This window comes from Leucoraja erinacea, chromosome 19 (genome assembly GCF_028641065.1).
Source record: "Leucoraja erinacea ecotype New England chromosome 19, Leri_hhj_1, whole genome shotgun sequence".
NCBI lineage: Eukaryota > Metazoa > Chordata > Chondrichthyes > Rajiformes > Rajidae > Leucoraja > Leucoraja erinaceus.
In genome coordinates, this window is record NC_073395.1 from 15,761,976 (window position 1) to 15,787,710 (window position 25,735).

At 43.8% G+C, this 25,735-nt stretch overlaps 1 protein-coding gene across 3 annotated transcripts in view; it reads left to right on the forward strand.

The window, feature by feature from the left end:
* Positions 1 to 1,636: 1,636 nt before the first annotated feature.
* The window catches only part of braf (B-Raf proto-oncogene, serine/threonine kinase), an 81,762-nt gene continuing 57,663 nt past the window's right edge, over positions 1,637 to 25,735 (forward strand). Inside the window, exons 1-2 of one of the 3 annotated variants that reach the window (XM_055650377.1) lie at positions 1,637 to 1,762; positions 24,622 to 24,723. In XM_055650377.1, the coding sequence (XP_055506352.1) occupies positions 1,664 to 1,762; positions 24,622 to 24,723 (201 nt within the window). In that variant the 5' untranslated portion in view covers positions 1,637 to 1,663. Of the gene's footprint in view, positions 1,763 to 22,677; positions 24,724 to 25,735 lie in introns of those variants that run through there. The other 2 variants (XM_055650376.1, XM_055650378.1) reach the window with 2 other exon arrangements.

Consider the following 25,735-nt stretch of genomic DNA (forward strand, 5'->3'; position numbering starts at 1 on the left):
CCACTGTCCCCCCCCCTATAATTCACTCTCCCTTCCGTTCTCCTAACGTCTTTTTCCTGTCTCTCCCTGCAATTGCTAATCTCTCCTCTCTCCCTCTGCAACAACCTGTCTCTCCTCACGCACTCGCCTTGCAATCACCTGCATCTCTCCCCATGCAATCAGTATTCTTTCCTCCAGCTTACTCAGTCTACCCCTGCTTTCTTTCTGCTTCCTCTCCCCGTGCAATCACCTGCCCCTCTCTCTTCCCCCACTCTGCAATCTCCCGTAACTCCCATCTCTTCCCCTGCAGTAATCTGTCTGCCTCAATCCCATGTCTTCTCCTGCAATTACCTGTCACTGCACTGTCTCCCCCCTGCAATTACTCTGTCTATTCTTTCTCTCCCTTTGATAACCTGTCAATCTACCATCTCTCTCCACCACCTCTGCATCACCCCTCTCTCTTCCTCTGCAATAACCTCTCTCCTCTCTCTCTGCGACTTGTTTCTCCTCTCTCTCCAATAACCGGTCTCTCTCTTCCTCCAATTACCTTTCTCTCCTTTATGCCCCCAGTATCACCTGTCTCTCTCTGCTCTATTTCCATGCAATTGCACTCTTTCTATCTTTCCTTGTGCAATCACCTGTCTCTCCCCTCACTCTCTCCCCTGGAATCATGTTTCTACTCTCCCATTCTCTGTACCCCATTTAATCACCTCTCTCCTCTACAATAGTTTGTCTTTCTTCCCTCTCCATTCCCCCTGTAATCACCTCTCTCCTCTAATTATTCCCCTGCAATAACTGTCTGTCCTCTCTCTCTCACATCTGTCTCGCTCTCTTTCCCTCCCTCAATAACGTGTCTACTCTCACTCACCCTCCACTGGTGCCTCTCATTTTCCCCTGCAATCAACTGTTTCTCCAATATCTCTCCCCCTCAATCACCTGTCTCTCCCCTCCCTCTTTCCACTTGCAATTACCAGTCTCGCCTCTCTGTAATTCTTAAGAGTAATGTTAAGAGTGTTTTATTGTCATCTCAAAACGGAACAATAAAATTATTAACAAAAAAGGTTCTGTATATATGCAATCACTAGTCTCTCTCCCCATGCAATCACCTTTCTCCTCTAACTCTCTCTCTCCGTGTAATTATCCTTCTCTCTATCTCTACCCCTGCAGTAACCTGTCCCCATTCTCTCCCTATAATTGTTTCTCCTCTCCCCTGCAACCTCTTCTCTCCTGTATAACCACCTGCCACTCTTCTTTCACCCCGCAATCACCTATTTCTTCCCCTCTTTCCTTGCAATAAATTCTCTCCTCTCTCCCCTGCAACCACCTACCTCTCTTCTATCTCTCTCACCCCTACAATCTCCTTTATTTCTCCCCATGCAATATCTGCCCCTTTATTCCCCCCCCCCTGAAATCACTTGTCTCTCCCTTCCCTCTCCCCATGCCAACATCTTTGTCTCCTGTATCTCCCTCTGTAATCACCTCCCTGTGCAATCAGCTGTCTCTCGCTTTCCTCTCTCCCTCCCTCCCTGGAAAGACCACTCAGCCCGTCTTTGCTCACTGCCCTGCTATCCCTATCCCACGATTGGCAGGGTTCCCTTTCCCAGCGGGCGCGTCACCGAGACCACATGACGTCACCGGGCGGCCAGCCCTGACGTCACGTCCGGCCCTGTGTCTGCGCTGTAAGATGGCGGCCGCCAGCCCCGATCCACCGACGCTGAACGGGCCGGAGGAGTTGACGGATCCGGCGGGGGACGAGGCGGAGGCTCTGAGCGCCTCGGAGGAGGTGAGTGCAGGTCCTCGAGGGAGGAGCGCGGCGCTCGGCGAGCGGCGCCTCCGCTCGTTCCCGGGCCTTGGAAACCGGGCCCCCGAGTGAGAGGCTGCACCCCGGGCATGGGGCAGGGAGCGGAGCCCGCAGCCGTGGGGGCGATGGGCAGCCCGGCCTCCCTACCCGCTCTCCACCCCGCCCCACACTGTCACCGAGCAGCTGAGGGAATGCCACCCGTTCCCCGGTCCCCGGTCAACTCCGGCAGCGGGACTTTCAAACTCGGATACATCTGGCGGCAGGTTGTCCTGGCGACGCAGAGCCAGCGAGGGTTGTTAGCCAGGGGCGGAAAACTGTGCCAAGAGTGTAGTTCAAAACAAAACGCCCAGCACAACTTCACATCTTTCTGATCGTGGCGAGCGATTACGGAGAGCAGTTACAGCTGTGTACAACACCGGGGGGGCGGGAGGGGGTGGTACAAATCTGTCAATGTCTATAAATACTGGCCTACGGTACGAGGGGCACGCATTTGCCACAGTAACTGGGTAATGAAACAATGTGACACGGTGCTGATGCATGAGGTCTGCCAGTATAATGCCAGGGAATGCTGCTGGAGCCTATAATATTTTTGCTTTATTATATGGACAAGAGAGACTGGCTCTATTGTTTGGGATGCACGACTGTAACTATGTCATGGAATATGTTATTGATGATTATGTATAACTTTGGACTTCAATATTGGCAGGTACCTCTGCCAGCTCAAAATTCTGGATAAAGGTCAGGGCTGTTACTTTAAACCTCGTGTGATATACTACTGCATGCAGATCTGAGTAACACTGAGGTACTGTATTTGGCCAGGTAGAGCTGTCACTATAACATATGGGGTGGGGTGGTGGGGGCTATATCACCAACACTTGCAGGTTGGTACATGACATTGGGGTGTAGTACCAGCATGCAATTGAGCTATTGTATAAAATTGCACTTTCTAATTGGTCAGAAGAATACAGCATTGAGGAACTTGCACTGTTGGACATTGGAAAATAACACAGGGGAAAAGTATACTTGTGTTTTTGACAGTGGTGCTTAGTACTAGTCTGTTAGGCTCTCATAGGATTGTAGCTCTATATATTGGTGATGTAAAGTATAGCTTGTAAAAGTCTGTTAGATACTGGGCCGCTGTATTTAGTGGTAAGGATACTTTGCTACGTGGTAAGGATTCTGTACGTAAGTATAGGCTTGCCAATATAATGAGAAAAAGAAAATGATGGAACTGCTAGCAGATCAGACACCATCAATGCAAATGCAAAAGACAGTGCAGACTGAGAATCTTTCTTCAGAAGGCACTGAGATTATAACACAAGAATATTGTAGTAACAGTTATAAATTTGCTACTTATGTCACATAGATTTTTGGTCGGTACTGTCCCCATATGTCCAATGATTTAAATTAGAATACGGCTGGGTACTACATCCCTGTGGTCCTCATTTTCCACCAAACAACCATCCTCCAGCAGATTCTATTCAACAGATCCCCTGTAATTTCCACAGCTTTCAAAGTGATTCCACCACCAGATATATCTTCTCTCCTCCGCTTTAAACATTTCACAGGGTATTCTCTCCACAACTCCTGATTCACTCTTCTGTTCCCACCAATCACACCCCTTCCCTTCTTACGGCACTCTTCCATGCAACGACATTTTCCATCCCATTACTACTCTGACCTAACGGTTGGTGACCCTGGTTTTATCCTATCAAAGACATATTCCTCTTTAACCCTTCCTGCAGCTTAACAAGCTTAATTATTCTCTGGTTCTGATGAAGAGTCTTTGACGAAGCATTAGCTCAGATTTTCTTCTCACAGATGCAACATGAACTGTTGAGTATTTCCAACATTTCTGTTTTATAGTGGTATAGCCGTGCAGAGTTTGCATATATAATTGAGTTAACCTGGTGTATACTGCATGATTTTTGTATGTTTTAATGTATAGAGATATATGGGTCTGTTGGATGTATATTAATCAGTTCATGCATTTACCATTGTGCTGTAACCCTGGTGTTTTATAATGCAATAGTGCATTATTGGTGAGTATAGGTGCGTTTTATAACGTTACAGACTGATATGGACCAGTAGGACCTATGACAAGGTCCCATATGGTGGGTTGGTCTGGAAGCTTAGAGCACATGAAATCCAAAGTGAGATAGCCAATTACATTCAAAATTGACGGATCAAGGAATCAAAGGGTGGTTGTGGAGGATTGTTGTTCTGAATGGACTGCTGGCTACACTGATGTCTGTATTTGTTTACATTAAAGATTAGCATGACAATGTAATTAACATTGTTAGTAAATTTACAGATTATACCAAAATTGGTGGCCTGCCCTGGACTTGAAATGGGGGGAACTATGTATAAACACTGCTGTAATTGCTACATGGTGAAACCAAAATATATAAAAATGGTCCTTATTAAAATCTGACAATGTGCACTTTAACCACATGTGATTTTTTTTTTCTATTACAAATATCAAATTGTGGAGTACAGAGGCAAATAAATAAATGATGGGTCTTTGTCCCAAATATTATGGGGGGGCACTGTAGATTTGTAGTTGGGGTTGTGCAAGATGGTTCAAGAATTTGGTGGTTGATGGGTAGAAGCTCTTCTCAAATCGACATATGACAAACAGCAGTGAACCCAGCAAGGTAGGTAAGAAAGAACTTCAGATGCTGGTTTAAATCAAAGGTAGACATAAAATGCTGGAGTAACTCAGTGGGACAGGCAGCATCTCTGGAGAGAAGGAATGGGTGACGTTTCAGGTCGAGACCCTTCTTCAGACCCAGCAAGGATCCATATGGGACACCATTGGTTCCAGGCTTCCAATCTGAAAAACAAGCCTCCATTGCCATCCTCTGACAGCTTCCTCCAAGCCAATTTAATATGCAGTTGACTATTTCACCTTGGATCCTATGTGATCTGATCTTCTGGATATGCCTACATGGACTTTGTCAAGGGCTTTGCTGAATCCATGTTGGCAACGTTTACTGACGTTCCCTCGTCAATCCTCTTGGTCATCTTTTCAATAAACCCTGGCATATTCATGGATACACATTCCCACGCATCAAGCCAATCTGACTATCCATAATAGGGTCTTGCTTTTCCAAATGCAGATCCTGTCGTCATTGTTTCTCCGGGAATTCCATCCAGTAACTATCTCATCACTGATATTAGGCTGATCAGTCCGTAGTTCTCCGGAATGTCCTTGAAGTCCTTCTTAAAAGACATAAAAACAGTTTTTATCCAGATAGTTGCTCTACTCAACAGCCAAAAATCTGTAGCCTCCCTTTGATCTGGTACTTTGTTGATTCATATGCTTGATCAATAGTGTTTTATCATTAATGTTTTATTATTATTAATGTTTAGTGTTTTCTGAGTCATTCATAACTGTCACTGTATGTCATGTTGTTACTAGTGGGCGGAGCACCAAGGCAAATTCCTTGTATGTGAATACTTGGCCAATAAACATAGAAACATAGAAAATAGGTGCAGGAATAGGCCATTCGGCCTTTCGAGCCTGCACCGCCATTCAATATGATCATGGCTGATCATCCAACTCAGTATCCTGTACCTGCCTTCTCTCCATACCCCTTGATCCCTTTAGCCACAAGGGCCACATCTAACTCCCTCTTAAATGTAGCCAATGAACTGGCCTCAACTACTTTCTGCGGGAGGGAATTCTAGAGATTCACCATTCTCTGTGTGAAAAAATGTTTTCCTCATCTAGGTCCTAAAAGATTTCCCCCTTATCCTAAAACTGTGACCCCCTTGTTCTGGACTTCCCCAACATCGGGAACAATCTTCCTGCGTATAGTCTGTCCAACCCCTTAAGAATTTTGTAAGTTTCTATAAGATCCCCCCTCAATCTTCTAAATTCTTGCGAGTACAAGCCGAGTCTATCCAGTCTTTCTTCATATGCAAGTCCTGACATCCCAGGAATCAGTCTGGTGAACCTTCTCTGTACTCCCTCTATGGCAAGAATGTCTTTCCTCAGATTAGGAGACCAAAACTGTATGCAATACTCCAGGTGTGGTCTCACCAAGACCCTGTACAACTGCAGTAGAACCTCCCTTCTATAGTCAAATCCTTTTGCTATGAATGCTAACATACCATTCGCTTTCTTCACTGCCTGCTGCGCCTGCATGCCTACTTTTAATGACTGGTGTACCATGACATCCAAGTCTCGTTGCATCTCCCCTTTACCTAATCGGCCACCATTCAGATAATAGTTTACTTTCCTGTTTTTGCCACCAAAGTGGATAACCTCACATTTATCCACATTATACTGCATCTGCCATGCATTTGTCCACTCACCCAGCCTATCCAAATCACCTTGCAGCCTCCGAGCATCCTCCTCACAGCTAACACTGCCCCCCAGTTTCGTGTCATGCGCAAACTTGGAGATGTTGCATTCAATTCCCTCGTCCAAATCATTAATATACATTGTGAATAGCTGGAGTCCCAGCACTGAGCCTTGTGGTACCCCACTAGTCACTACTGCCTGCCATTGTGAAAAGTAAACTTACTTACTTAAAGCCACATCAGCGAGCTTCCAATCTTAACCCAGAAATTTATAGGCCAGTGAGTGGTAGGGAAGTTATTGGAGAGGATTCTTTGGGATAAGATGTACTTGCATTTGGAAGAGAATTGGCTAATTAGCGACATTCTGCATGGCATTGCCAAGGCATTTTAAGCGTTATGAAACTGACTGAGTTTTTTGAGGAGGTGAAAAAGGTGGTTTGATGAAGGTAGGGTGGTGGTTGTTGCCTACATAGATTTTAGTCATGCATTTGATAAAGTCCTTCATGGAAGGCTGATCCAGACGATTAAGATGAATAGGATCCATGGTGACTTGATCTTAAAAGACAGGTTTGTGGTGGATGGGTGTGGTTTAGGCTGGAGGCCTGTAACCAGTGGAGTTCTGCAAGGATCTGTGCTGAGTTCTCTGTTGTTTATGATATACAAGTGACTTGGATGTAAATATACAAGGTTTGGTTGCAGAAGACACCAAAATTGGTAGAATTGTGGATAGTGTGGAAGTATACAGCGGGATATTGATCAGCTACAGAAATGGCCGAAATGAGGTATTGCACGTTGGGAAGTCGAATGTAAGGGGAAAGTATACAGTGATGGCAAGACTTAACAGCATTGACATACTGAGAGATCTTTGGGTTCAAGTCCATAGCTCCTTGAAAGTAGCAGCCCAAATAGATGGGATGGTGAAGGAGGTGTATGGTATGCTTGCCTTCAGTCAGGGCATTGAGTGTAAGAATCATGGAAGCCATGTTGCAACTTTATATGACTTTGTTTAGGCTACATTTTGAGTATTGTGTAAAGTTTTGATTGCCCCATCATAGGAAGGATGTGGAAGCTTTAGAGGTGGTGCAGAAGAGATTTATTGGAATGTCACCTGAATTAGGGCGTTATGAAAAAAGGATGGACAAACTTGGATTGTTTTCTTGGAGCATCGGAGGTTGAGGGGAGTCCTGATGAAAGTACAGTAAGCCATTGTTATAACCTACCATGGTGGGGGAATGGTGTCCGTTATTGCCAATTGTCAGCTATAACCGCGTAAGTTATCATCATTATATGAAGTTGAAACAAGGTGCTGCAGATGATGGTTAATCCACAAAAGGACACAAATTGCTGGAGTAGCTCAGCAGGCCAGGCAGCATCGCTGGAGAATATGGATAGGTGACGTAGGGAACCTTCTTCAAACTGATTCAATCTGCTGAGTTATTCCAGCACTTTGTGTCGTTTTCACGCTAAAACTAGGTGCAGAGGCCGCACTGATTTGTACCAGCGAGCCTTCATCACCAGCTATCGCTTTGACCAGTTGACGTGGCTGTTGTTGTGGCTCATGTTGTAGCCCCTTACCGTCAGGTCTTTCTTCAAGCCACCAGCACTTGGTCACCGTGGAGCTCCCTCCCGTCTCGCCTGCTGCCACTTCTTCCTGTCGGCCGTTACTTTGTCTGCTCTCCATTCCATCACCACCCCTGCAGTCGTCGACATCTTCCAATGTGGAGTATGTTAATTTAACGCTTCACCCAACTCCCTTAGTTCCACGCATAGATGACCATACTGATCTTCACGGGTATCTATTCATTCGCTGATTACCCATTTGCTCTTCATATTTTATAGAATGTTTTAGGATTCTCCTTTACCTAACTGACAAGGATATCTTGTGTCCCCTTTTTGACCCCCCCCCCTTATATCCATATTGGCAAAACAGTAGTTTTCATCTATTTATTGCTGCTCGCTGTGCTATCTCTTCTGCAGCAAAGAGTAAGTAATTGCCTGTGTTCAGTTTGCAGTCACAGCCATGAGCTTCTGGTACCCTGAAACTTCAATGCTGCTTCCTCTTTTGAGCTCACACTTCTGTCTTCTTTTGTCGATCCATTGAAAGTCAGTGCAAAAGTAAGGGAGTACCTGGGCTTTCCACTGTGCACTTTACGGTCCTCCAGACTGAACATTGAGTTTGACAATTTTGTTATAAGCCAGCTATTGATATTGGCAACATAACTATTGACAGCTGTTGGTTTGATTTTGTTATTGTCATTTATACTTTCTTTTAGCCAATCAATTGTTCCTTAACCCATGTCCCTTTTTATTATCCCGTCTCTCTTGCATCCCACTCTTAATGCAAACATTTTATTTTCCTGTTCTTCCTGTTTACCTGAATAAAACCTGTTATATCCAGTTCCGATGACAAATCATCAACCTTTTTTCTGTATGCAGAGTGCCTAATATCGCTCTCTTTTTCTGGCTTTATTTCAGGTATGGAGCAATAACAGTGTGTTATTTTGTACTAGCAAGTACAGATCCTCTGTGTGTAGCATGGGTGTAGTACTGATGTATGTAGGTTTGTCATAGTATAGTGCTGAGAGACAGGACCAGTGGACTCGGGTATACTTGCATGAAATTTGGGAACAGGAGTGGTGGATCCACGTATGTCAGCATATAACTTAAGGGTACTGTACAGATTAATAGGGATTGGCCAATGTAACATTAGAGTAAAAAACTCATTTCCATTACAGCGATAGAAAGACTGTTCAGAGGTGCTGATAGTCACCTTGGAGACAATAATAGTGGACATCTTAAGGGCAGAAACAAGGAACTACAGAAGGTGGTTTAAAATAAAATGACCCAAAGTGCTGCAGTAACTCAGTGGGTCAGGCAGCATCTCTGGAGATCATGAATAGGTGATGTTTTGGGTCGGGATAATTACATTAGTCTGAAGAAGGGTCCTGACCTGAAATCTCACCTGGTGGACATCTTGATGTGTAATAGAGGGGAACATCATTTTGAAACATTGGTCTGTCGCTGTATAACCTTAGGGTATGGTGCTGATGGCTACATGTCTCTCAGTGTGCAGCATAGGGAGTCCTGTAGTGTTTGAGATCGGACTGTTGTATAATACGTACTGGGGGGTAGCACTTGTGTTTGAATGTCATTCATTGTATCATGCTGAGTTCCTGATTGGCAAATGCAGAATTGCTAGTGTTTAGCACTGGTATGGTGCTATTGGATACAGAACTTTGTTTGAAGAAGTGTCTCAACCTGAAATGTCACCTATCCATGTTCTCCAGGGATGCTGTGTGCCCTGCTAAGTTATTCCAGCTCTGTGTTCTATCATTATTTAAAGCAGGGGCATCTCAGTCATGGGGACAAATCACTCTCTGCATAACAGAGGCACAATATTGATCAGTATAGTATTGTCACTGTATATTACCGAGTTGGATCAATGACAGCACAGCTGGGCAATTTTAGGATTTGCTATTATTTGCATTATAACTGTCACTGTACATTAGGAAACTTGCATGATTGTGCATTTGTTGCAGGACACTGGGAAAACAGTATTGACGGGCTACTGTGATTTTCTTATAGGCTATGGAAATAAATTACTGTTGTACAAGTGTATTATTGTATCTGTTGGCATCTTACAGGTGGCTCATTCGCTGGATTATTTCTGCTCTGATTTTTGTCTGATCTGAGGTGGTTATTGATCCCTATGTGAGGGCTGCAGGCCTTTTCTCACAGATGGTGTCGGAGATGGGTGGATATTTTTCACGTATATATGCTAGCTTCTTTGTGCTCCTGTTGCACTGCCTTGTGATTCTCAGTACCATCCCAATTTGAGCAGTCATTGATCAGAAGTTCAAAGGGTTGTTGGGGAATGTTGAATGTCTGAGGAAGCTTTGTGAAAATTCTCCAATTGTTTTCCTTGTTCATCTGGCATTCTCCCACAGCAGAGCGCAAAATAGAGTGTCTGTTTTGGGATTCTGGTATCAGGAATGATGCGGTCTGCCCATTGTAGCTGCTGAAAGTAGGGCCTTAGTGCTGGAGATATTGACCTGGAAGAAGATGCTATGTTGAAATGCTTATCCTTGCGGAGACAGTAGGGTTGTGTTTTTCCAGTGCCTTTAGGTGACTTCTGTGGTTAAGTCTGATCTCAGAAGCATACATTTCGACAGGGATCACTGCACTCAGCAGTCCATGATTTTATGCCATATTTGAGTGAATGGTCTATCACTGTCCTTTTACTCAATCTAGCAAATTCTGTGGTGAATTTCAATATTAGTATACAGTGTCAGATGTCAATTTATCTGTTCTCAACGCCTCTCGTACTGGACATAGCTAGGTTAGAGTTTATATGATCTTCCTCTTCCCACACACCAACCTTCTCAAAGAGCAGTTTCCCCAATTATCATCCAGCAAACCAAACAGTTCTTCCAGGCGAAGCAGTTTCTTGCACTTCTTCTGATCTAGTGTACTGCTGTTCATGATGTGGTGGTCTCAGCAATGGAGAAACCAAACACAGATTGGGTGAGCACGTTATAAAGAGCACCAGCATTCAGTTCATTCAGGGATAATTCTGAGCTTCTTGTCTGCCACTTTAATTCTCCTTCTCATTTCCACTCTGACCTATTGGTCGGTGGCTTCCTATGCTTGAGGAACAGCACCATCTGGGCAGGCTGTAGGTTTCTAAACTCCATATTAAATTCTACTTCAGGTAGGACACTTTCCATTACTTTAGCAGAACTGGTCAGTCCATCTGTGATATTGACTCGTTTTTTCTGTATCTAGTACAGCCTGACCTCCTGATCATGTCCTTCACCTCAGCATTTTGCATCTCTTATGTTCCTTTGTTTGAGTTCTCTGTTTCTAGCTTCCATCATTTCATAGCTGGCATGTTACTTTGTTCAGTGTTCTTTTTAACTAACCCTCCTAGCCCATCAACTGAGTGATTTTGTTTACAGCTTTTTCCTACAGCAATCATGCTAAGCGGGTTAATGTAAAGCTTCAGGTTACTCGAAAGATTCCCTTTATCCTATCCATACCTCGCTCTCTCTAACATAATACTATATTCTTTTGTTTCTTTTCCTGTTCTGACAAATGGTCTTCAACATGGTGTTACCTTTGTTTCTCTTTACATTGATGTGTCTGATCTGCTGTTGATTCTAGCATTTTGTGTGTTTATTACAAATTTCCAATATCTCCCATTTTTAATTATTATTTAGTAATGACCATGACATAAAATTATTTGTTTATTATTATATGATGGAGTACAATATTTGTGGATCCATGCCTGTCTGTGTTCATCCATTACTACCTCATTCCCCATCTACTGATCTGGTATAGCTTTGGGGCATAGGAAAGAACTGCAGAAGCTTGTTGAAATCGAAGATAGACACAAAATGCTGGAGTAACTCAGCGGGACAAGCAGCATCTCTGAAGAGAAGGAATGGGTGACATTTCGGGTCGAGACCCTTCTTCAGACTGATTTTACTTCGGAGTCACGTGAGTGACTACGTGAAGAAGCCCGCCACGACGCATGCGTGTCATATCGCTTTCATGCTTGCGAAACGACAGGCGGGGTGGAGCATTCCCACGCAACGGTAAGTTTGAAACCGCGACCTGCAGGTAAGTGATTTACTCTGCGGTAGTGTTTGTCCCCGCGTTGTTTTACACAGGGGGGGAAGCTGGACAAAATAGTGTCCACAAGTGCTGCGAGTGAAGCTGGCTGGGGAGGACCGCGAAGTTGCGGGAGCCAGCAGCATCTGAAGGCACAAGGGATCAGCTGTGCCGATTTCTGATCTCGCGCCGGCCAGAACATCACGGCCGGGCGGGAGACTATTCAGAATGGGGCCGTCGACTTTTGACAAGTCGATAACGGCAGGAGGCGGGGTGGAACGACGTTCCCCCGTAGCGACAATTTAAACCAGGACCTGCAGGTAAGAACTGCGGTCTTTTTGTGTTTTCCCATGCTGATTACAGGTGGAGAAGACAAGGTCTGCGACAAAGCTGGTGAGGGAGGACCGCGGAGCAGCGGGCAGCCAGCAGCAGCCAGCGGCACTCAGATCACTGATAGTGGGATCAGCTGTGCCCGATGTCGCCTCCGCACTGGCCAGATCCACGCGGCTGGGCGGTAAGGCTAGCCACAAAAACAAACAAGGTCATGGACTCAGAGGAGTCCGACTTTAATAATAATAATAAATTTTATTTATGGGTGCCTTTCAAGAGTCTCAAGGACGCCTTACAAAAATTTAGCAGGTAGAGGAAAAACATGTAAGGGGAATGAAATAAATAGTAGAGACATGACTAGTACACAAAGTAAATACAGAATTCAATACAAAACACAGTATGAGGCAATTAATACACAGATGAAAAGGGACGGCACGTGTGGCTAAGGATAGGCAGAGGTGAAGAGATGGGTCTTGAGGCGGGACTGGAAGATGGTGAGGGACACGGAATTGCGGATCAGTTGGGGGAGGGAATTCCAGAGCCTGGGAGCTGCCCTGGAGGAGGCTCTGTCCCCAAAACTGCGGAGGTTGGACTTGTGGATGGAGAGGAGACCAGCTGATGTGGATCTGAGGGACCGTGAGGGTTGGTAGGGGGAGAGGAGGTCAGTGAAATATGGGGGGGCCAGATGGTGGAGGGCTTTGTAGGTGAGGATCAGGATTTTGTAGGTAATCCGGTGGGAGATGGGAAGCCAGTGAAGTTGTTTGAGGACTGGCGTGATGTGATGCCAGGATTTGGTATGGGTGATGAGTCGGGCGGCTGCGTTCTGGACCAGTTGGAGTCGGTTGATGTAGGTGGAGCTGATGCCAAGGAGAAGTGAGTTGCAATAGTCCAGTCGGGAGGAGATGAAGGCATGGATGAGTCTTTCAGCAGTGGGCGGTGTGAGAGAGGGTCTGAGTTTGGCGATGTTGCGGAGATGAAAGAAGGAGGTTTTAATGACAAGGCGGATGTGAGGCTCAAGGGAGAGGGTGGAATCAAAGATCACGCCAAGGTTGTGGGCCTGGGGAGATGGGGAGACAGTGGTGCTGTCGATGGTGAGAGTGGGGTTATTGATTTTGCTGAGTGTGGCTTTGGAGCCTATGAGGAGGAATTCTGTCTTATCGCTGTTGAGTTTGAGGAAATTATGTTGCATCCGGGTTTTTATAGCTGACAAACAGGAGTTGATATGGGAGAGGGGGGGGATTTGGTGCCAAGGTAGATCTGGATGTCATCAGCGTAACAGTGGAAGTCCAGATTGAAGTGGCAGAGTATCTGACCAAGGGGGAGGATGTAGATGATGAAGAGGAGGGGGCCGAGTACTGAGCCTTGCGGAATGCCTTGAGTGACTGTGGCTGTAGCAGAGGTGTGGTTGTGGAGAGAGATGAAGTGGTATCTGTTGGAAAGGTAGGAGCGGAGCCAGCTGAGTGCAGAGCCTTCAATGCCGGGGTCTTTGAGTCTGGTGAGCAGGATGTTATGGTTCACTGTATCGAAGGCTGCGCTCAGGTCGAGGAGGATGAGGATGTTGAGGGAACCAGTGTCAGCAGAGGTGAGGAGATCGTTGAGGACTTTGAGGAGAGCAGTTTCTGTGCTATGGAGGGGGCGAAAGCCAGATTGGAGGGGTTCAAGTAGGTTATAAGCAAGGAGGTGGGAATGAAGTTGCGACGCAAAGTTACGCTCCAGGGTTTTTGAAAGAAAGGGGAGGTTTGAGATTGGGCGGTAGTTAATGAGAGAGGAGGGATCAAGACCAGGTTTCTTTAAGATTGGTGTAACAGCAGCAGTTTTGAAAGTGGAGGGGACAATTCCTTGGGACAATGAGGAGTTGAAGAGATTAGTGAGGTAGGGGCAGAGAACGGGGAGGCAGGACTTCAGCAGGGTAGTGGGGAGAGGGTCGAGGGAGCAGGTAGTGGGTTTGGAAGAGCTGATGAGTTTGGAGATTTCAGTAGGGGTGACCAGGTCAAACTGGGAGAGGAAGCAGTGTGGAGGAGGGGTAAGGAGGTCAGTGGAGATGTTGAAAGGAGGGGCCTTGGTAGGTGGTGGAGTAGATGCTGGGGAGTCGGGTACAGGGGATAAAGATTGATAGATGGTGCTGATTTTATCAGCGAAAAAGTGGAGGAATGAGTTGCAGAGATCCAGAGTAGAGGTAGGGAGAGTGTTGGCTTGAGGCTTGAGGAGGTTGCCCACTGTGGAGAAGAGGGTTCTGTGGTTTAGGCAGGGATCGGTGAATATGGAGGAGAGGTAGGCAGATTTTGCAGCAATGAGAGCATCTTTGTAGTCAGTGAGGTGGAGTTTGTAAGCTTCAAGGTGGACTGTGAGAGATGATTTATTTGTAAGTCGTTCGAGTTGGCGACCAGTCTGTTTCAGTTTACGAAGTGCAGATGTGTACCAGGGTGAAGATGTGTTGAAAGTTACGGTTCTTGGTTTGAGGGGGGCCAGAGTGTTGAGGGAGGTAGACAAGGTGGAGTTGAGATGGTTTGTGAGATCATCAGGTGAGATAGGGGTTGAGTCCAGGGGGAGAGTGGTGGAGATCAGGTCAGAGAGATGGTGGGGATCAATGGATTTTAGATTACGGAAGACGATTTCTCGGAGGAAGCGGGGACGAGGTGTCAGAGAAGGGATGGTGAACCGTATAAGCTTATGATCAGAGAGGGGGAAGAGGCAAGGATGGAGGTCGAGTACCGGTTGATTTGTGGAGCAGACCAGGTCAAGGATGTGACCTTTGTCATGGGTGGGAAAGGTGACGTGCTGAGTGAGAGAGAAGTTGTCCAGTAAAAAGGCGAATTCAGATGCGAGCTTGCAGGTGGGGGAGTCCATGTGAATATTTAAGTCACCAAGTAGCAGCAGACGTGGGGAGAGGGATGAGGCAAGTGTGAGGAGTTCAGTGAAGTCAGATAGGAAGGAGGGGTTTGGTTTAGGTGGCCGGTAAATGAGGATGACTGTCATGGAGGAAAGGGCTTTGAAGGCGAGGAATTCAAATGATGCTACTGGGGGGAAGGTGAGTTCAGTGATACGAAAATTCTGGTTGAAAATAACAGCGAGGCCACCTCCATGGCGGGAGGGGCGGGGCTTGGAAATGTAATTAAATCCAGGTGGGGACTTTGAACAACCACGGGAGGCCAGCGACCGAGAGCGCTGGAGCGGTGTATGGAGCATTTGCTCCAACGTGACAGACTCCGGGAGATGGAGTCGGGTCACTGTGGGCCCTATGATAAACCCACAGCAGTACCTCTTGAAGGGCTGCACAGTGCTTCTACCTCAACAGAGGGGAGCACTGCGGGTCAGTTCTGGGCTGACCTGGAAGAGGGGTCCGCAGAAGGAAAGACAAGTGTGCAAGGGATGCAGGAACGAGAGAACCTACTGGACTAATAAAAGGGACTCCAACAAAAACCCACTACAGCCAAAGACAGCACCCCTACGCACCCAGCAGCAGAACTGGTGAAAGCTCGAAGGCCCGGTACTCAAAACATGAGTCTTTTTTAGGCCATGGCCCAGGCCGGCCTTCTTGGAAGATGCGGGGACCTCCAACGCCAACCAAACCGAAAGTCCAGACACCAGCGCAACAACAGCAGTGAAGAACCTACAAAAAGAAGTAAACCTGCCACTGGTAACTATGGAGGTAGGTGGGTCTGGTTCCCTACAAAATACAGGGAGCATGGAGGTTGGGGGGAGATTACACTCTTTTCTGAATGCATGGAGCATGTTAACAACCGATACTTACATCTTAAGCAGTATCCAGGGATATACAATAGAGTTTATACACAAGTACAGCCCTCCAGTTCAACATATACCGAACCGAATGTTCGTGCTTTCTGATAAAGAAAAATCAAAAGCGCAAGCTGAACTGGAGCGGCTTTACGTAAAAGGTGTAATTGAGAAAACTCAACACGAACCATTAGAATTCGTGTCCAATATATTTACCAAAAACAAAAAAGATGGTGGTTGTCGCATCATCATAGATCTGACAAAATTGAATACATTTGTACAATATATTCACTTCAAAATGGAAACCTTTGTTACTGCTAAACAATTAATTTCCAAAGGTTACTTCATGGCCAGCATCGATTTAAAAGATGCTTACTATTCAGTGCCTATACGAGGTGACCACAGATGTTACTTAAAATTCAACTGGATGGGACAACACTGGCAGTATAAAGCACTGCCAAATGGGTTATCATCAGCCCCAGGCTGTTCACAAAAATTTTGAAATCAGCCTAGCGTTTCTACGGAAACGTAAACACATGGTCATGGCATATTTAGATGACATACTCATTGTGGGCAAAACTTTGGAATTGGCCAAACAAACTGTAACAGCCACAAAACAGTTATTTGAAAAACTAGGATTTATTATCCATCCAGTTAAATCTAAACTAATGCCTTCCACTACTGTGGACTATTTGGGGTTCACCGTTGACTCAGTTCACATGTCGGTGACTCTGCCCAAGGGAAAGGCTAGAGATTTAATAGAGGCTTGCAATAACCTCATTGACATCAGCAAACCATCCATCAGATTGGTAGCAAAAGTAATTGGCAAAATGGTGGCTGCCTTTGCAGCCACACAATTTGAACCTCTACATTACCAAAACTTACAGAGAGCAAAAATACAAGCACTCTAAATTAATGCAGGTCACTTTGACAGACCTATGAAGCTACCAATCAAAGCTAAAATGTAACTAAAATGGTGGATAGATAACATGTGGCTTTGTTCCAATCCAATCATTGTCAGAAACCCTTCCATGGTACTACAAACTGATGCCAGTGCACTTGGGTGGGGAGCCACTAATACCATCACCAGCTGTGGAGGTAGATGGATTGCTCAGGAGGCATCATTATTACTCACACTGGGCATAAACTACCTGGAAATGTTGGGTGCATTCCATGGCCTAAAGTCATATTGTACTGGGTCATATCACTAATATGTTAGATTACAGATAGACAATACCACCGTGGTAGCATACATTAACCACATGGGTGGAAACAAATCGACATCATGTGACAATCTGGCTAATACAATTTGGCAATGGTGTATCCAGATAGATATTTGGATATCAGCCACTTACCTACCAGGAAGACTAAATTTAGTGGCAGACACCAGGTCACGCAAATTTAATGAAAACACCGAATGGATGTTGAATAAAAAAGTATTTGCTGATATTACAGCAAAATATGGAACACCAGATATCGATCTATTCGCATCCAGACTTAACCACCAGTTATCAAATTATGTTTCATGGGAACCAGACCCTGGGGCAGCGGCGACAGATGCATTTTCACTGCATTGGGGGAAATTGTTTATTTACGCATTCCTTCCTTTCTGCCTCATCAGTCGGGTATTAAGGAAAATACACCAAGACTCTGCGTCTGGTATTTTGGTAGTACCCGATTGGCCTACTCAACCATGGTTCCCAGTGGTATTAAACATTATATTAGAACCATGTATCACCAACCCACATAGACCAGATTTATTGCTACATCCCAAGGGATAGCCACCCATGCCATAAACATTTGAACTTATTAATTTGTAGAGTTTAAAAACACCTCTACTACAACTGGGACTGACGGACCGAACAGTGAACATGATCTCGGCGGCCCAAAGACAGTCAACCAAAAAACAGTATCTGGTCTATATCAGGAAGTGGGAGATGTACTGCCATAAAAACAACATCACCTACAGAGACATGAACATCCCGTCTGTTCTGGAATATCTGGCAGGCCTCCACTATGATGAGGGGCTCAGTTACAGTGCCATCAACTGCGCCAGAAGTGCCCTATCGACTTACCTATGGCAGGGGACAGAGCGTTACACTGTTGGGACTCACCCACTGGTAACAAAACTTATGAGGGGAATTTTTAATACTAATCCCCCAAGAACCAGGTACTCCCAAATATGGGATGTAAGTATTGTCCTGAAGATGCTCAGAAATTGGTATCCAGCAACAGCTCTGTCCCTACACAGACTGACATTAAAAACAGTCATGCTAATGGCATTGGTCACGGCACAGAGGGTACAGTCACTGCATAAACTAAGACTGGACAACATGACTTCCTCAACAGAAAATATTACGTTTCATATCTATGAGTTAGTAAAGCAGAACAGACAGGGATCAGCAGGCCTCAATATACAATTTAGGTCATACCCAACAGATGACCGTCTGTGTATAGTAAGACCTCTGTCGTTATACATGGAGAAAACGAAAATCCTAAGAGGCAATGAGAAGGCATTTTTTGGTCAGCCACAAGCAACCACACAAAAGAGTGACGGTCCAGACCATCTCAAGATGGCTGAAACAGGTGCTAACACAGGCTGGGGTGGATAATAATATTTTAAAATCTCATTCCACCAGGGCTGCAGCTACAACGGCAGCGATACAGTTGGATGTACCAATGGACCAAATCCTCAAGGAAGCAGGATGGTCTGGGGGAAAAACCATTCCAATTATTTTACAACAAACCAGTAATGAAACCTGGAACATTTGCAGAAACAATTTTAAGTTCTGTAAATTAATTTAAAAACCCATAAAAAGGGGTTATAATTTTGTGTTAATAAATTTTATGATTTCAATGTCGAATTCATGTCCAAATTATGTTAACACAATTCCTCCTACAGTCATCAAGGCAGACGTGATGCATGGACTCGTTTCCACGGCATGAAATCACAGAGCTTTAAAATCTTCACGTAGTCACTCACGTGACTCCGAAGTAAAATAGTAAGATTAAACGAGAACTTACCAGTTTGAAGTTTGATCTGTATTTTATGAGGAGTTACGATGAGGGATTACATGCCCTCCGCTCCCACCCTTGATCATATACTTAACTGGTATCTCTTCTCTAATCTTACTATGTTTAGTCATTACAGTTATCTGTGATTTCACACCGCTGCTTTGAAGAATGGCACGCATGCGTCGTGGCGGGCTTCTTCACGTAATCCCTCATCGTAACGCCTCATAAAATACAGATAAAACTTCAAACTGGTAAGTTCTCGTTTAATCTTACTATTTCAGGGCATTGGACATAAATGTACATTGAGTTCTCCGAGTGGTTTCGGCACCTGACTGCATAGTTACTCTCAAAAATATGAGGTGTGTTTAAACCTTGTAGGAAGATGGCTTTGAGATTTTGGAACCTTAAAGTCACAGTCTCTTATTTTAAGAATAAAATGCTTGTTAAGATGAAGATCTCCTAATTGATATTGAAGGAGATGGATTGGTTTGCAAGGAGTTAACCATGAAGAGGAATAGCCATTTTGATTATTTGTCAAATGTTAATTGTTGCTACTCAGTATTTTGATCACATTTTCTTAACTTTGAGTCTCTATTTTTACCTAGCAAAATCCGAGGGCATTAAAGTTCCAATTATCTTCGAATTGTACAGGCTTTTTGGCTGAGAGCATTCTATGTTATAGGTTATGCTCTGAAAATTGGTAGTGTATGATTAGCAATGATATAAATTAAATGCATTCATATAGAAATTACAAAAGCTATTTCTTCCAGCAAATCCTTTTATTTGCAATCTGCTGTAATTTGTCTTGAGGTTCGTGAGCTTGCAGGTAAAAATAGTCAACCAGCCTTATGTACAATGTGGCATATAAGATCAAATTAGAGTTAAGGAATCTGAGGTGAGTAACTTGCCCAAATCCTGCTCAACTTCTACACTCAATAATCTAACTGATGAAGGCCAATGTGCCTTCTTGACCACCCCATCTACTTTCAAGGAACTATGTCAAACCTGACCTAGTTTGACTTCCTAAAATGCAACACCACGCACCTCTCTGTATTAAACTCCATTAACCATTCCTCAGTCCACCTACCCAACCGATCAAGACCCTGCTGCAATTTTTTTACAACCATCCTCTATATCTAAAATACTACCACTTTCGTGGCATCTGCAAACTTACGTCATATTTTGAACGCTCTTACCCAAATCACTGATATAGATGACAAACTTCAATGGACCTTGCACCTCGAGGCCCCCGACTGCAAGAGAGCAAAGGGAAGAGATTTGAACTTTTTTTCGCCTTCCATCACAGTGAGAAATGTGGAGGAGTCACTGTGGTGGATGTTTATGTTAAAATGTGTTTTGTGTGTTCCGTTGTTTTTAATTTGTATGACTGACTTGGCAAGTGAAATTCCTTGTATGTTGCAAAACATACTTGGCTAATAAAGTATTATTGTGATTGTGATTATGATTTGCACCTTGTTTCCTTATTCTTCAGAACCTCAATTTTACTGACCAGAGCCCCAGTTTCACTTATGCAGCTGGCATCTTCCACGTGCCTACTTTTAATGTTAATTCCATCTTAATGTGATCTTCATATTGAAATTGTTGTCGCTTTATGATATAACTAACAGAGGAAACAGCATAATGCAAGAATTTCATTGTCCTATCTGGGACTCTCTTGACTTGACTATTTTAGCCTGCATTGATCTCAGCATGCAACACAGTCCACTGACCTTGATCAATATTATGATCTGTGTGATCTACAACTCCAAGTGAAATAATGTGACATGCAGAGTTGTTCTATTTGCAATGATATACCACCAATCATATTTTCTCAATGTTTTGAATTATTTTGCTTCTGAGGTTTGGTTACTCTGGGTTTTTGATTTAGACGTTGTAGTGAATCTGTAAATTATGCTCAGTGTGAATCTTGCATTTGTATTAAACTGTTGATGGTGTTTGGATATTAACAGAATCAAAGATATGGGCTTGATGCAGGAAAGCCGCACTGAAGTAAAAGATATGTTATGATATAGAATGGTACATGAGGGACTGAATTGGTAAATGGTAAATGGTAGGGAATTGAAGAATGCAGGTGAACAGAGGGGTCTGGGAATAACTGTGCACAGATCCCTGAAAGTGGAATCTCATGTAGATAGGGTGGTAAAGAAAGCTTTTGGTGTGCTGGCCTTTATAAATCAGAGCATGAGTATAGAAGTTGGGATGTAATGTTAAAATTGTACAAGGCATTGGTGAGGCCAATTCTGGAGTATGGTGTACAATTTTGGTCGCCTAATTATAGGAAGGACGTCAACAAAATAGAGCGAGTACAGAGGAGATTTACTAGAATGTTGCCTGGGTTTCAGCAACTAAGTTACAGAGAAAGGTTGAACAAGTTAGGGCTTTATTCTTTGGAGCGCAGAAGGTTAAGGGGGGACTTGATAGAGATCTTTAAAATGATGAGAGGGATAGACAAAGTTGACGTGGATAAGCTTTTCCCACTGAGAGTAGGGAAGATTCAAACAAGGGGACATGACTTGAGAATTAACGGACAGAAGTTTAGGGGTAACATGAGGGGGAACTTCTTTACTCAGAGAGTGGTGGCTGTGTGGAATGAGCTTCCAGTGAAGGTGGTGGAGGCAGGTTTGTTTTTATAATTTAAAAATAAATTGGATAGTTATATGGACGGGAAAGGAATGGAGGGTTATGGTCTGAGCACAGGTATATGGGACTAGGGGAGAATACGTGTTCGGCACGGACTAGAAGGGTCGAGATGGCCTGTTTCCGTGCTGTAATTGTTATATGGTTATATGGTTATATATGAATGGCCTATTCCTGCTTCTATTTCTTAAGTTACTCCTTACAATTTGCTTTCACATCGTTCTCTGTGTTGCTAGCAAATTTGACCACAATACACTCAGTGATGAATATAATATATAGTTGACTCTCCAGCAATTGTGCCTATGGCAGCTACTAAATTACTGCTCAGTTACCTAAATAAGGTGTCTTTTTTAAAGAATGATCAAGAAGGGATGTAAAATGAAACCTTAGAATCTGAAAAGGAAAATAAATGGAAGAGTTGAATGGAATTAATAAATTATTTATCTTCCCATCGTGTTTTCCTAAGCAATGATTTGTCTACAGCTGGCAATGCAAGAGATATGTTGTGTCACTGTACTCTCAACCGAAGCCTGTTTCCATGCTGTGTCTGAAGTCTCAATGACCAAAATTGAATTGATTTTGATCCTGATATTCAGGTAACATTGGGATTGGAGGTTGCTAACCGAGGAAGCAGAATAATTAACATGAATAAATTCTTAATTCCCATGTGCTATCTGGTTTCTTTAGAATCCCTATAGATGGATTATTTTTTGCACACTTCCCTCAGTTGCCTCTGCATTAATATGAAGTTGATGACCTTCTCCATGACCTGTTTTGCTTCCTTTGGATCCAGCCACTGCCCAGTCCATCATAGATACTGACCTTACCACCACCAGCAATCCGGACAAAATTACCACAGCGCATTTGAAATTCCCCGGGAAGTCCCTCTGAAAATGTGATGACTAGGCCAGATGAGGCAACCAATCTGGACCTCATTAGGACTGACTCCTATGACAAGCGCTCTGGAACTATGGTCCTGCCACAGCAGGCGGATCCGTTCCCATAGCCGACTTCCGTTGCCGTATCTCGGCTTCCTAGGTGGATCATTCTTGTACCGTTAGATTCTTTTCGGAAGGTCGCATTGGATGGCAGGGACAGTGGGTGAGCTTGTCCTACTGCAGATTTGGCCTCCTTTACATTGGCCAGTTCAAGTCTAGTCTGTTTTATGGTTATAAGTCTAGTCGTGTTCTGTCTGCAACAGCCATGTTACACATCTTGTATGTCATTTCACTGCCCTTTATTCACTATTCTTATCCACATATCACCAACCAGTCTCTGTACCGTTTACCTCCCCTCCCCTCCCCGACTTGTCTCCACCTGCCATTTTTTTGCGCTTTCTTATGTTTCCACCTAACGCACACCAGCCTCCTATACTAATCGTCTCCCGTAATCTTGGTCTCGATGCAGAGGGTTAATGTTAAACATTGACCATCCCTCTGCCTAACCTGCTGAGTTCTTAAACTAGTTTATGTATTGCTCTAGATTCTGGCATCTGCAGTCTCTCGTGTCTCTATCAATATTCAGGTGAGAGACTGAAGTTCTAGATAGGCTCTCTGACATGTGTAAATCCTGGTAGATACAGTACGTTCACTGTAGATAACTGATGCATTGGACTGCATGACACGGAAACATTGTATTACTGTGTGATACTGGGCTTTCCTACTCTGCCACATAGGTACAGAGCTTCCACTATCTACATGGGTACGGTACTTATGTGTGCAGGTATATCATACTGGATTCATGTGAGTTACTGTAATTCTTGCCATATGACACTGGTATAAACCTGTTTGACTCTACAATATCGGTTCTGTAATGGATACTGTTCTATCCCTGACACAGAGGGTTGATGGGTACACATGTTCACCATATTACAGGACTTCATACTGGTGTATGCAATTTTAAGTATAAGTATTATAGTACTGGTGATGTACAACACCAGGCTACAGTGTGGTTAGTCGAGATCTTCCCATCAAAGCTTATCAGGGCTGGTCCTGCAGAAAGATATGTTTTAATTTGCAATCAAATACATTCTTATGTGCATAATCAGTTACTTTTGGTAAATCTATACTTGGAATGAGAAGTCATCAATATTATCATAGCTTGCAGGTACACAAAATTGCTGGAGAAACTCAGTGGGTGCAGCAGCATCTATGGAGTGAAGGAAATAGGCGACGTTTCGGGCCGAAACCCTTCTTCAGGCTCTCATAGCTTGCATCAAGACTGTATGTCCATTTTCAGTAAATATGTTATCGACAAGATCAATTGTCCATTTAGCCCCTCGGATACGCTTCACTGTTCAGCTAGATCCAGCCTAATATATAAATCAACCATTTACCCACCTAAGATTTGTTTGGGCAGTGTTGGCCTCCTGACAGAGCTGCTGGCAAGTTTCCAAAATACTTCAAAGTCGAGTCTAGTCTGATGTGCAAAGTCTTCTCTGTGGTCTGTTGGCAGAACGCCCTCAGGCATTCCGCAGGGAGACATTCTGAGCCTTTGTTTGAAGTCTAGCTGTTGAGATTGCTTGGATTCCATGGTATGTTTCGCATTGCGGTTTTAATGGCAGAAGGCCAGCTTGCTGTCCCTTTGCAGTCATGAGTAAGTGGGCACAACAATTGAGGTGAAAAATCAAATCTTTGAACTCTTTACCATAACATAACGGCGGCACAATAAAACACAGACAATGGTGGATACGACGCAGATAATGGTGGATCTATTTTTGTACTGTCTCAAGGAGCTTCAAAGAGGTGTTTGTATACAAAATGACATTGAGCCAACACTTGATCAAAAAGATAGGTTTATAGAGCCGTAATAGGGTGGGGGAAAAAGGTGGAGCGGTTAGGCTGGATATTCCAGAGTGCCTTTAGCAGCTGAGGGCGCTGTAGACAGTGGTGACTATTAGAAATCTGGGATATACAAGAATATTGAGAGGGGCACCGTGATAATGTTGTGTTTGCAAGAGATTGGGGTGTCTAAAGTATGGACTTTGCATTCTGAATGTTGCGTTGAACATTAATATGAAGTTCCTGCAGCTGAAGGAAGTTTGCTGGCATCTGCTAATGATGGGACAAGACAAACAAATCTGCTCCCATTGTGGATGTGCTTTCCTTCACTTCTCACTTGCTTCTCTTGAGCATTTATCTGACTTTGAGTTAACCTATTTTGCATCTTCTCTTTCACAGGTCTGGAACATCAAGCAGATGATCAAATTAACTCAGGAGCACATTGAAGCCTTGTTGGACAAGTTTGGGGGAGATCATAACCCACCTTCTATCTATTTGGAGGTGAGAGCAGATAATTGCTTAATTTAACTAATATAATTTTCTTTAGGACATTGTCTGCAATTGAATGCTGACTGGATTTTTACTCTGTGTGGAATAAAATGACCAAATATTGGGAGTAGGTCAGAATTTCACCTCACGTTGCCACCTAGTGGTCAGAACCTGCAACTACAAACTTCGTCAGAAATTGAACTAAATTAGTGTCGATCATGACCTTTTGGTGCCCCAAGGCACTTTATGGTCAGTGACATATTTGAATGTAGAAAACTCTATTGATTGTTGTTTGAGGTTAGAATATTGGGGGAAAAACCCATTATTTTGCGGCGTGCAAAAGTGGATACCAAGAATCTGAAATAAAAAAGAAAATATTGAAAGTACTCGGCAAGTCAGTTAATCCATGGAGGGAGAATTGCTTTAGAACCACATAAAACGCAAATTGAAAATGGAAAATGATTTGAATAATTAGTATGGAGGAAGTGTTAATGGCAGAAACAATTATTATCTGAAAGGGAAAATGCTAGCGGTGCTAGCAATTGGCAAAAAGAAATGTTGCAAATACTAATTTGAAATGGTAAATTGTCAGATGCCAATTCCGAAGATAAGGTGTTGTTCCCCAAGCTTATTCCAAGTTACACAGGTACAGTAAATGGTTAAAGTGAGTGTGGAATGCTGAATCTGACACTTGACTGGAAACTTGGTCTGCGGAGTGAACAAACCAATTGTTTCCTCACAAAGGAACAACATTAAGATCAGCTAACATGATATATTAAATTGACAGAATTACAAATAAATTATTTTTTCATCCTGAAAGTGTGTTGCATATTCTTGATGATGGAATGGAAAAAGCCAGACATGCAATTCTCCAAGAAAGTAACATGGGCAGGGTAATGAGTATTGGTTGTGTATAGTTCTACCTTTTGTGTTTGGCTTGATTGTATTCATGTATAGTATTATCTGATGTGATTGGATAGCACACATACAAAAGCTTTTCACTGTACATCGATCCACATGACAT